At 36.9% G+C, this 12322-nt stretch overlaps 3 protein-coding genes across 3 annotated transcripts; 2 read left to right on the top strand and 1 right to left on the bottom strand.

The window, feature by feature from the left end:
- Positions 1–2481: 2481 nt before the first annotated feature.
- LOC132165198 (aldehyde oxidase GLOX1) lies at positions 2482–6584 on the top strand. Its single transcript, XM_059575686.2, has 4 exons — positions 2482–2685; positions 3480–3643; positions 4499–5073; positions 5986–6584. The coding sequence occupies exons 1-4, from the start codon at positions 2497–2499 to the stop codon at positions 6582–6584; spliced, it is 1527 nt and encodes a 508-aa protein (XP_059431669.2). The 5' UTR covers positions 2482–2496.
- A 2367-nt stretch (positions 6585–8951) lies between these two features.
- XTH26 (xyloglucan endotransglucosylase/hydrolase 26) lies at positions 8952–10888 on the top strand. The gene is made up of 4 exons (XM_059577354.2): positions 8952–9175; positions 9608–9708; positions 10012–10205; positions 10477–10888. The coding sequence occupies exons 1-4, from the start codon at positions 9001–9003 to the stop codon at positions 10886–10888; spliced, it is 882 nt and encodes a 293-aa protein (XP_059433337.2). The 5' UTR covers positions 8952–9000.
- Positions 10889–11212: 324 nt separating this feature from the next.
- LOC132166338 (uncharacterized) lies at positions 11213–12014 on the bottom strand. The gene has a single exon (XM_059577140.2). The coding sequence runs from the start codon at positions 11849–11851 to the stop codon at positions 11441–11443; it is 411 nt and encodes a 136-aa protein (XP_059433123.2). The 5' UTR covers positions 11852–12014; the 3' UTR covers positions 11213–11440.
- Positions 12015–12322: the final 308 nt, after the last annotated feature.

Raw genomic sequence — 12322 nt, 5'->3', positions numbered from 1 at the left:
GGCATTAATCGGAAAAGAAAGAAAACAAGCTATTGAATTTGATTAGTGCATGTTATCTCCCTTGTTTACATCAATAACATTAACGAGTTTGAATCTAATGATAGCATCGATATGGAAGGTACTCATCTTTCACAACACGCATGGTAGGTGCTCGATCAATTGCAGCTTTAGTTTCCTTGTTTGGTTGATTGACGATGAGTATTAAGTTTCCTTCTTTGTTTGGTTGATTTCCTTGTTGGTGTTGACTCCTTTTGCTTAACAAAGGTCTTATCTTCAAGATCCCTTGTCAAAACGAGTTGTTGAGATAACATTTTCGTATAAGAAGTTCCTTCTAGATTTGGTAGCTTAGAACCAGTTTGCACAAGAAATATATATGTTCTGTGACTGTGGATAATGCATGGAAATGTACTAACTTCTCTCACAAGGGTCCTCATCAGATTGCCAAAATATTATTGTATCCAAGGTTTTTTTTCCTAAGCGAAAAAAGCTACGTACTAGGATTGCAATTAGCTCCCTTTCTTTGAAAAATATGGTACGGAGTTGGAGGAAGCTTCTAAAGCTACGGGATATGGCAAGAAACTTTCTTAAATTTGAAGTGGGAGATGGTAAGAGCATTCATTTATGGATGGACTGGTGGCACCCAGATGGAATTCTGTATGAACAAAATATGTATGATGATCAAATTTGAGTGCATTAAAAGGAAAATAATAGGATTGGTTACCAGATAGATCAAAAGACTTAGTCAATATACAGAGTAAACTGTCAAGTATGAACATAGGAGAAAGGGATGAGCCTATATGGGTGATTTTTAGGAAAGGAACTTACACAAGTGCAGAAACATGCAAACATTAATTGGTGGAAATTAATTTAATTGGTTTCCACTAGCAATTCCTAAGCAGGCATTTGTGTTGTAGCTGGCTATGCAAAATAGAAGGAAGGGATCCCATTTGTTCTTTCAATGTAGATTTCGTAAAAGAATATAGAGAGAATGATGGAAAAAACGAATTATTGGGGCTTACATGAGTGGGATAATAAGAGTTTATGAACAAATATGTGTAAATAACATAATATATGGAGACAGAGTAATAACATAAAACATGAGAATCAGCCAAGAACAGAGGAGAAAGTATGCAAATCATTGTATGAGAAGTGAGAACAAGGGTCTTGGTGAAAGGGAGATTCAAAAAGAATGAGAATTTCGAGTTGTGTTATTGCGTATATATGTAAATATGGGCGGATCGAACTACATGGCCCCTTGGGGGGCCGGCCATGTTTTCGCCAAAAATTTTTTTAAAAAAAATTAGATTTTACTCCAAAAATTTTTAATTTTGTCTCCATAAACTCCAAATCCTAGTTCCACCATCAAATAGGGGTTTGTTGTAGTAAATGGTAGGAGTATTGTTTGTAATAAGATGCTATTGAGTATGACTAGGTGTTCCAGCAGTTAAGATGCCGAGTTTTGTAATTGTTTGTTTATTTGACATAAAAATATCTCATTCAAAAAAAAAAGAAAAAAAAAAAGAGATAGGCTTCACATATTTATGCCACTAAAAATATGTGGTGAAAATAAATTTGGTTAAATTCTTTCGATCCAGTTTGGAGAAAAAAAATATATTCTAAATTTAAAAGGTCACAAGATGTTATGGTACACTAAAATTTGAGGCACATACCATGCATGCACATGCAATTTATAGTATCATCTCTATAAAGATCATTATCAACTTATATAATAAGATTTTAATAATTGAGAGAAAATAGTGAAATAAAGACTTTTGATTGTGCAGGAAGATTAAATAAACAAGAAGCTTTTCTTATTCAATTAAGAGGTTTTGAGTTCGAACTCTGTCATTCATCTCTTATTTTAATTAAATATATATTTTAGGTGTTGGATTTCACTTAATAAGAAAGAGTTTAAGCTCACACGTGAAGGAGAGTGTTAGGATATATAAATTAAATGATTAAATTTATATGTTTCTACCCGCTTAAACTCTTTAAATAAATGGTTAAATTCATCTCTCCCTACCGGCTTAACATACTGTAGAATTTGTTCTGATACACTGGCAGCCTACCCTAAATAGCAAATAATGGGAGAGTGTCCTGTAAACAAGAACAACCAAAAGTATTTTTGGCAATCTTTGACTGACTCATTGCAACCTTAAATGCCAAAGGGAGATGGAGAGGGAAAGAAGGGAAACAAAAGCATAAAGCATTATTGTGCTTGAAGACACATTTGATCGATCTTCAATGGCTTCCCTGCGTGAAACCTTCTTCATCTTCCCCATCTTGCTTGCTACCGTGCATTCCCAATTGCTCTCCCCGCACCCTTCGTTCGGAGGATCCAATGGCAATGATGGGAAGCTACATCTTCCCGGCATCACAATCGGAAATCCTTTTGCCGGAGACGTTAAGGTGAACGATCCGGGGGGAAATCCTCCATTGGAGACAGACTTCAAAGGTTTGTGGGAGCTGGTTTCCACAGACTCCGGGGCCAATGCCATGCACATCAATTTACTTCCCAACAATAAGGTTATAATGTTCGATGCCACTGCCTTCCACATGTCAACAATTAAACTGCCAAACGGAGAATGCTTTCCTTATAAGACAGATCAAGGTGTTGAGAAACAGGATTGTTGGTGTCACGCAGTGGAGTTTGATATTGTCACAGCACAAATAAGACCACTCAAGGTTTTTCCATTTTTCTTGATTTTTTTCATTTCTTTTTTTGTCTCAACTAGGGCCCGTAGTTGGATAAAATGGTACCGGAATAGGTATTTCCGCCTTTCACTCCGCCACTGTCGGTGATGTTGAAATTTTGACTAACTTTGTCGGCCAATATATGTTTCTGTCACCGTCATGTAGGTTACGGTGGCGATCCGTAATGTCGGTTGTGAGTGGCAGAGAAGTCAAAGAGAGGCTGAGACTGAGAGGGTTAAGGTTTGAGCAATGAGAATGCTAGGTGTTCTCCTGGTCTTATATAGATATTATTTTCAAAAAAAAAAAAATTGGCCCTTATTTCTTTCACCTGGTTTTTAAAAATAATATCTACTTAAGACCAAGAGAAAATACTAAGAGAACACCTAACATTTCTCTTTGAGCAATAAGAGACTTCAAGAACTCACTAGAATGCGATGATAACTATATAGTCATCTCAAAATGGTGTCATTTTGAAGCATAAAAATGACGCCGTTTTAGATAACTATCTATTATTTAGAAATAATCATTCAAAACAGCATCGTTTTGGGAGATAAAAACGAGGCTATTTCAATTTTCTGTAATCTCAATATGTCGGGTTGGTTTCGATCAAAATACCGACTTCCTAAAACCTATTCCGCATGTTGAACCGACTTTGTTAGAAATTCAAAAAGCCTACTTCCTACTAGCTGCCGGTTAGGTGGTGTCAGGGCAGTGTCCACCGGCAATCAGTAGGCGGTTTTTTTGCTAACGCCCCAGTCTCAGCTAATTAACTTAATTGGTGATAGGTTGAGTGGGATCCATGGTGCTCATCAGGAGGCCTTGCAGCCGATGGTACCTTGGTTAGCACTGGTGGGTGGCTAAGAGGCTCAAGAACTGTAAGATTCATGCGCCCATGCAATGACGACTGCGATTGGAAAGAATTCCAGACTGCCCTGGCAGATTCAAGATGGTACGTATATATATGCATGCTTTTATAAGATAATAAAAATAAATTAAAAATATATTTAGTAATGAAAAGTCCTGCAGCGTTGTGAATATATAATTAATTACAAATACTCCGACCAAAGTAAATAACATTCACATTCCATTCAATAAATTTACATTTTTTAAAATTATTTATTTTTTAAAGAACTTACATTTGGCTCTTTATTCTTGAAAATAAAGTGAGCATGACTATTTCATAATTCGCCAAATGTTTCAACATTTTGTTGAGTCGAATGTAGTTTATTTGGATCTCATAGCATTTTGACTAGCTGGATGAGATTGTAAAATTAGACTTAAGCATATATATTTTTATGCAAAATAGCTAATTAAAACTCATTTTATCCAATTTAGTTACTGAGTTTTAAAAGACATCATACATCCGATTATCTATTTTTTTTTATCTATATTATTTAAATTTTTATTTTTTTTATAAGGATTGTATTTTTCCTAAAGATTCTATTTTTTAACTTTTGAAAGAAAAAAAAAAGATCTGAAGAGAGAAATAGTATTTTTTAAGTGTTCACAAATGAAAAATATATATATATATATATATATATTTTGCATTTGAAGTGCATAATTTAATGTAGAGACTTTTTAATATTTTACTTATCTATTTTAAATAAAAGTAAGAAATGACTAAGCTATTGCGAATACTTTGTAGTTAATTATGACCATTTCAATTTATTTGAAAGGGGAAAATCAGAAAGTAATAGCAATTAATTTTTAAATATTAATCGAATTGTACATAAAACTCAATGACCAAAAATAATTGACCTTTTTTTTTTTTTTTTTTTTTTTGTCTTTTTCCCTCCTAATGCAGGTATGCAACACAAGCAACCCTCAGCGATGGCAGCTTCATTTTGGTGGGTGGCCGGAGGTCATACAGCTACGAATTCGTTCCGAAGCCGAAAGGAAATACAAACCCCATAGCCATCAAGTTTCCCTTTCTCGACGAAACCACCGACATGGACGAGAACAATCTCTACCCTTTCGTCCACCTCTCAACCGACGGCAACGTCTTCATCTTTGCCAACAACCGCTCGGTGCTCCTCGACCCAAAGACCAACAAGATCATCCGTGAGTTTCCCGTCTTGGGCGGCGGCTCACGGAACTACCCGTCGTCGGGGATGTCCGCTCTCCTCCCTATAAAGCTCTACGTCCAGAATGCCGCCGTCATCCAGGCCGAGGTTATAGTCTGCGGCGGCGCAAAGCGTGAGGCCTACGGATTATCCCAGAAGGGAACGTTTATCCCTGCATTACAAGACTGCAACAGGCTTCAAATCACCAAGCCTAACGCCCTGTGGAAGAAAGAACCCATGCCTACACCGCGTTGCATGGGTGATATGCTGATTCTTCCCGCCGGAGACCTCTTGATTCTTAATGGCGCCAAACTAGGTACGCTAAGTCATCCCTTGTCTTAAAAGTTTAAGTTACTAAGATGGGATGAATTTAATTATGAGCCAGCATTCTCTTGGTATTGTCAATTGAGTTGACATATTCCATCAACCTTTAATTAAAAAAAAAAAAAACAATAATAGATGGAACTGAGTGTGCCTACTCAACTAAGGGTGAAGATAAACACAACGCTGGCCGGCCATTTTTTTTGTTTTTTTTTTTATATTAAAAAATTAAAAAAAATTAAAATTTGCCTAGCGTGCTTAGCACACCGGCGTTGTGTGAATCACAGTCCCTCAACTAATAATACTAGGGGAATGCTAAATAATATTTCTCTTCAATCATTTAATTTACTAAAAACTCCACTTACCGTTTATATATACACTTTTTCAATCGTACACTCAAAGTTTAACAAATTGTAATGTCGGGTTGCCATATTTTAAAAGTTTATGATGTCATTCATACCATTAGTATTAATTAGGGTTAAATCAAAAGATATATATATATATATAGGTGAAATGACCCTTAATTATATATACCTCGATAAACTTTATAAAAATACAAAACTACCCTTAATTAAAAATTGTTAAAAAAAGGAAAAAGAGGTCTATGCCGGCCGTGGGTCACTTGACCCAAATCTGACAATTTGTTTAGGAGTATTTTTGAAAATTTTGCCATCCTCGGTTAGGATTTATAATATGCAAAGTTTTGAACATGGCAACCTAATATAGCAACTTTTAAAATTTTAAGAATATGATTGTAAAAGTGCTAAAACATTTGGGTAGGTAAGTGAAGTTTTCCCTTTAATTTATATTTTAACACTCAATATAAATCATGTTAAATCACAATTTATCTAAAAATTTAAATTAATAGAAAGAAATGAATTTAATCATTTAATTTATATTTTAACAGGTACAGCGGCTTGGTACTCTGCGGATGATCCCAATCTCACTCCAGTCCTTTATAGTCCTGATAAGCCTAGAAACCAAAGATTTAAAGAGCTTAATCCTACTACGATCCCAAGAATGTACCACTCCGCCTCGACGGTGCTTCCTGACGGGAAAGTACTAGTCGGAGGTAGCAATCCTAACGCAGGGTATAACTTCACGGCCAAGTACCCTACCGAGATGAGGATAGAGAAATTCTCACCACCTTATTTGGATCTTTCTTTGGCTATAAGCCGGCCGGAGATCGTCGTCGAGTCGTCGGAGGCCGCTCTAGCATACGGACAAAAGTTCTCAGTGCAGTTTAAGCTTGTTAGATTGTTTGTGAGCAAGAGTGACGTCAAGGTGGCCATGTATGCCCCTCCATTTACAACGCATGGATACTCCATGAATCAAAGACTGCTTTTTCTTGGTAAGATTGACGTGCAACAGGCTTTGCTGCCTAATTTTCACAGCATTGAGCTGGTGGCGCCGCCTACGAGCGCAGTTGCTCCGCCTGGGTACTACCTACTCTTCGTCGTTTTTCGCGGGGTACCCAGCAAGGGAATGTGGGTGCAAATCAAGTAGAGCTAGCAACCTCGGATTTTCCAATTCTGCTGCCCTAAATTTGATATGGCTAGCTAGCTAAGTTTCCTGTGATTTCTCAAGGTGTTATATATCTTTTCTACGTGGTCGGTCGAACAATATGGTGTGCCAAGTTTTCGACCTTCCTTTTTATGCCGTTTTTGAATTGTTAATAGAGCTCTAATTTTTTCGGCATTATTCAATTTTGTAATATTATAGTGAAATTGATTTCAACTGAGGTTGAAAACAAAAAGGTACCAAGGGTTAAGGATCAGGATGAAATGGAGATCTCTTTTTATAGTCCAAATTAATTAGATTACAGGTTTAATGGTTTATATGTTATTTAAAATGACGTGTCACTATCTATATCGATGTAGCATTATGTACACAACATACAATAAAATTAAACAAGTTTTTGATTGTAAAATGAATTTATTTTCATTTCACTTGAAATAGAAAAATACCTAATCAACCTTTGGTATCACCAAAAACCCTCTATAATAATGAAATAAGATAATGACACAAATAGCAATATACCAAGAAAAGTTGTGATGATTTATTAGTGTAGAATGTTTTCCAACTTTCACATCGTGTAGACTTGGCATAAAATGCTTGGGTTTCATCTTTAAAACATCATATAATCTTGTCAAACTTGTTGAATATAGCCAATCAATTAAGAAATGATACAGTAAAGGTAACTACAAGTAATTAAAAAATGACTGGTCCTATTCTATTCTAAAATCCTTATCACCTTTAGAATATATGGTCGGACCTTTTACATTTTTCAGACTAGAGAGAACTAAGCATGATTGATTACATAACAAGGATGATGCTTGTCAATTGTGAAGAGACAATGTATAGTGATGAAGCGTGGCGTACTGAGTCATTGTATTCACACGCACACAATTCACAATTCACAATTCTTCTATAAAACTAAGGAAATTCAAAGGGATTGCATAAAACAGAGGAAAAAGCATTCATAAAGTGTTTCTTATTGAAAACTGATGAAACGTACCAAAGTCTAGCGGTCAAGAGTAATCCTTGTTTGGCTTAAATATAAGTAGGATCGCATCCCTAGGTCAAGCCGTCCTTGTTAAGTTTTTGTACTACGTATGACGGTTTTTTAGTTTACATTGTTGTTCAATATTGAGTAGTTTTTTATGTTGGTAATACACATTATTTACGTGATTAATTGATGGAAGACATTGGCTTTCAAAGTTTGTTTCATTGGAACCAAAAAAATAAATAAATAAAAAAGACTATTCTTTTCTATTATATTAATATTTTTCATTTTATAAGGATTAAACTTTATGAATTTCTAAATTTATTTGATTTTAAGTAAAGAAATATAGGTCAAAATTATCTTATGAACATTTTTCATTTTTGATAGCCAATTAGTTAATTGAGTGAGGGAAAGAAAGTTGGTTACTGTTATTGATAGGTAAAATAAAAGAAGAAAATGTGTCGCAGACTCTCGGGAAAGTTAGAAACCGAAAAAAAAAAGAAAAGTGAGAACCACTTAAATAGAAGAATCTATTGTATTTCGGCCTTTGTTCCCATAGCAACTCGGGATCAAAAAGTTTACTCTTTTGAAGACTTTTCTCAAATAAATTATAATAAAAAATTCCGCTCATTGCGTGTGTTATAAGGTTGTTATACTTAAACAAACAAAAAGACCACTCAAAGTCAAACTTCATAGGACAGTTAATTACTGTGAAAAGATTTAGGACCTCCTCCAATACCATTCTCATTTTCAACCCATATATATATATTTTTAATTTTTAATTTTTTTTTTCCTCAACTGAGTGCAGGCCACCCAAGGGAGGCTTGGGGATCTCATCGTGGGCCAGACCTACTTAGTGCCATGCACGACATTATTCAACTCGAACCGTGTCCCAGCTAAGCCACCAAACACCACTTTTCCCACTTCAACGATCCGGACATTCCTACCACCTACAAAATATAATGCTATTTTTATTTTTAAACAAAACAATAAAAACCAGCATGATTCTCTGTTGATTCCCATTTTTTGTTGACATGGAAATTTTGCTTCCAATGGCATCCATCCATGTGGAAGGGTCTCTGGAAATCGGTGAATTTTTAAATATGCAGAAGTCAGAAAATACTATTCACCTAATATATCATAGGCCAGCATGTAATTGAAGGAATATGCAGAAAATTGTTGCAAAACCAACTTACGTGTAAGCAACCTTACAATTTACAAAAGTCTTCCTCAATGAAGCTGGACATTACAGCAGGCTGAGAAAAGGAATTATCAAGGAAAGGTGCATCCTAGCAGGTCATAGTGCTGGTTATCAGCTATATATAGCAGTCAGTGCCACAAACCAAAGATAAAAGAATCCCATTCCACCACCAGCGTTTGACACAAAACAGAGGATACCTATTCACGGGATTTGGAATGGCGAGGTTACAAGTTTTGGTAATGGCTCTATTCATCTCTGCAATTGCACTTGATCAAAGTTTTGTCAATGCAAACTTTTACCAGAGTATGTATTTCACTCCGGGCGCCAACAATGGGTCTTCAATCGTAGGCACCGGCAATGATCTTCACCTGGTGTTGGATAACAAAGCAGGTAAACATAATCTGCTTGTCACCTATACTTATTGAATTTTACATTTGAGTTTTATCTTCTGCTGTTTCATGGTCCTGTTTAGAAAGAGTACATTTCGCATCTAAAAGCATATGATCACATAAATGATAAATACAGACATACAACATTTTACAAAATGTTATAACATGTAAAAGTCGTAAGCACAAGCACAAATTATGAATGCCACAAGTACATCTGAGCCAACTGATCAGATTACTTCATTCAGTTAAAACTCCTACAGGAAACAGATTAATCCATTCATAACAAGGCAATTATGAAAAGGTGCATTAGGCATGTAAGCTATCAGGTTATAGAATATCTTAACTGAAAGTGACAATGAAACATATAAAAGCTCATATAAATATGGTGACTTTCCTCTGTTTAACCAGACTATCTTGTTGCTTTGGCATTCAGGCAGTCGTGCTCAATCAACGAAAGCGTTCTTATTTGGAAGCATTGAAATGCTCATTAAGTTGGTACCAGGGAACTCTGCCGGATCTGTCACAGCCTACTATGTAAGTTCACTGGATCGCCAACAAGAAGGGATCATAAAACACGAATATTTATCAACTTTGTCAAATGAGCTTCTTTTTTTTTTGATAAGTTTGTCAAATGAGCTTTAAAACATATATGTATTTCATAAAACCAAATCTGTCTCCCGATGTGATAGGGGAAAACTCTGGTTGATGGGAATCCCAGCGAAAACAAAAATTATAGTGCAAATCTTCTCCATCTTTCTTAAAATATTTCCAGGGTTGATGAAGTCCCAATAAATGGAACTTATAAATTGCTAACATTCCATACTAAACTTTCTGCAGCTATCCTCTAGTGGGAGCAACCATGACGAAATAGACTATGAGTTCTTAGGGAATGTTTCGGGACAACCTTACATTATCCACACTAACATCTACACACAAGGAAATGGAAGCAAAGAGCAACAATTCTACCCTTGGTTTGACCCAACTGCTGATTTCCACAACTACACCATACATTGGAACCCCACTGAAGTTGTGTAAGTCTGCCTCCTGTTCTACAAAACAAATCATTAGTCTGCCTCCTGTTCTACAAAACAAATCATTCTTTTCTGTTGTATCAGACAAAAGATATACTTTTCAAACGTCAATGGCTTTCCCCAACAGAAATTTATTTTCTTCTCCTCCTGAAAGTTTTTACTACCAGTCATTCCAACTTTTACAGAATATTCTCCACCCATTTTCACAATTCCTAATTAATCCAGGAACCCATCCTGTTACTAGACTCTGAATTCATCACTATAATTTCAGGTGGTATGTCGATAGTCTGCCAATACGTGTTTTCAGAAACTATGAGAGTGAGGGGATTGCGTACCCCAGCAAGCAAGGGATGAATGTCTACACCAGCCTATGGAATGCGGATAACTGGGCAACAAGAGGGGGGCTGGAGAAGATCAACTGGACCTGTTCACCCTTCACAGCAAAATTACGCCAATTTAGGCCAAGGGCTTGCGAATGGAAAGGACCTGTCAGCATTAGTCAATGTGCTTCCCAAACCAATCCCGCTAACTGGTGGACTTCCCCCATATACAAACTGTTGGGTTATGCTAAGTTGGGTCAGTTAAAGTGGGTCCAAGATAACTACATGATCTACGACTACTGCAAAGATTATAAAAGGTTCAATGGAACGATGCCACCTGAATGTTTTAAACCACAATTCTAACATGAGGGCCAGCAATTAAGATATATAACCCTTAATGTTCCTGTGTGTTTCATTTGTATTGATTTTATTTTTGTTCATTGAGTTTGAATTGAAAAACGGTCCCCGTTATTGCTTTTCAATTATTTTTATCAAATGTATTCCTTGTATCGAGTTATCATCGTCTAAGCTAATTTTGAACAATCGAATACATGAAATAATGCAATATTCTTCTCTTTTTTCTGGACAAGTATGAAACAAATGCAACTTCTATAGCCATATTGTTTTCATCAGCACAAATCAACGGAAAGAGTAGAAAATGGGATCAAAATGGCAAGCCAGTCAACATAAACTCTCCAAATTACCAGCTACAAACTCATATTTCAGAAACCAAATACAAACATAGGATTCATTCGTAATGCAATCTCAAAAAAATATTTGAAATACCCAACAGGAATTCAAAAGCTAAAATAACATAGATTACAAAAATTCCAGTTCTTTTCCCCAGTTTTCTCAACAAAGAAACCAAGGGTTTAGGGTTAGTCAAATTTCAGGAAAAAAAAAAAAAAAAGGTCGTCACGAAATACAAAGCCAAACACCGAGAACGATCAGACCCGTACCAAGCAAAGCGTGGGCCACGCGGGTCTTCTCCCCCAACAGCAATCCGAAGACGGCGGTGGCAGCAAACGTCGTCGCATTGGTGACGGGCACGGTGAGAGAGATGGGGGTGTGGCTTAGAATGGCGAAGAAAGTAGCGGAGGCCGAGAGGTTTATCAAGAAGGGGACCGAGTACTGCCAGATCGAGAGGAGGGTGAGCCAATTCTTGAGCGAAGCGATGAGCTTGTGGAGCGGCGGTGCTTGTGCTTGCGGTGGCCCCGAAGTGGATTTGAGGGCCTCGTCCCACAGCAGCGCGCCGCGGCGCATGATGGCGTTGGTGGCGCCCCAGACAAGGCCCACCGCCACCATCTTCTCTACGTCCCCGATCATGGTAACTTTGCTCTACGTTGCTGCCAGTTTAGCCAAGACTCAAAAATCACATTTCTGTGAAAGTGGCAAAGATGTAATTGTCTCGCGAATTATCCGCCCTTATCACTCTCAGCTATATCCAAATGCCATGTGGTCCCCGCCTCCCGGACGACAGCCACCGTCCTCCTAGTCCGCCACGGCACTCGTACCACAAAACAAATCCTACTCGATTCCCCTCCCCTAGTAGATTAAGGGTAATATCGTAAATCAGGCACTTGGTGGCAAGATTTCTTACGACGCGTGGCAAGATATAAGTGGCCTTGACTTCTGGACTCAAATGAAATTGAACGCCGCCGAGATACTCTATCGGCTGCAAACTCATTAACACATTTTCTCAGCCGGTTGTTTTGAGATGTATTTAAAAAGAAGGGGGAAAAAAAGGACAAAGTTTTTCTTGGATTGGAGTAATTTTTTTTAATTTAGTTTATAAAA

The sequence above is a fragment of the Corylus avellana genome, chromosome 11, assembly GCF_965113065.1.
Source record: "Corylus avellana chromosome 11, dhCorAvel1.hap1.2, whole genome shotgun sequence".
NCBI classification, from domain to species: domain Eukaryota; kingdom Viridiplantae; phylum Streptophyta; class Magnoliopsida; order Fagales; family Betulaceae; genus Corylus; species Corylus avellana.
This window is presented reverse-complemented; position numbering and strand designations above follow the sequence as displayed.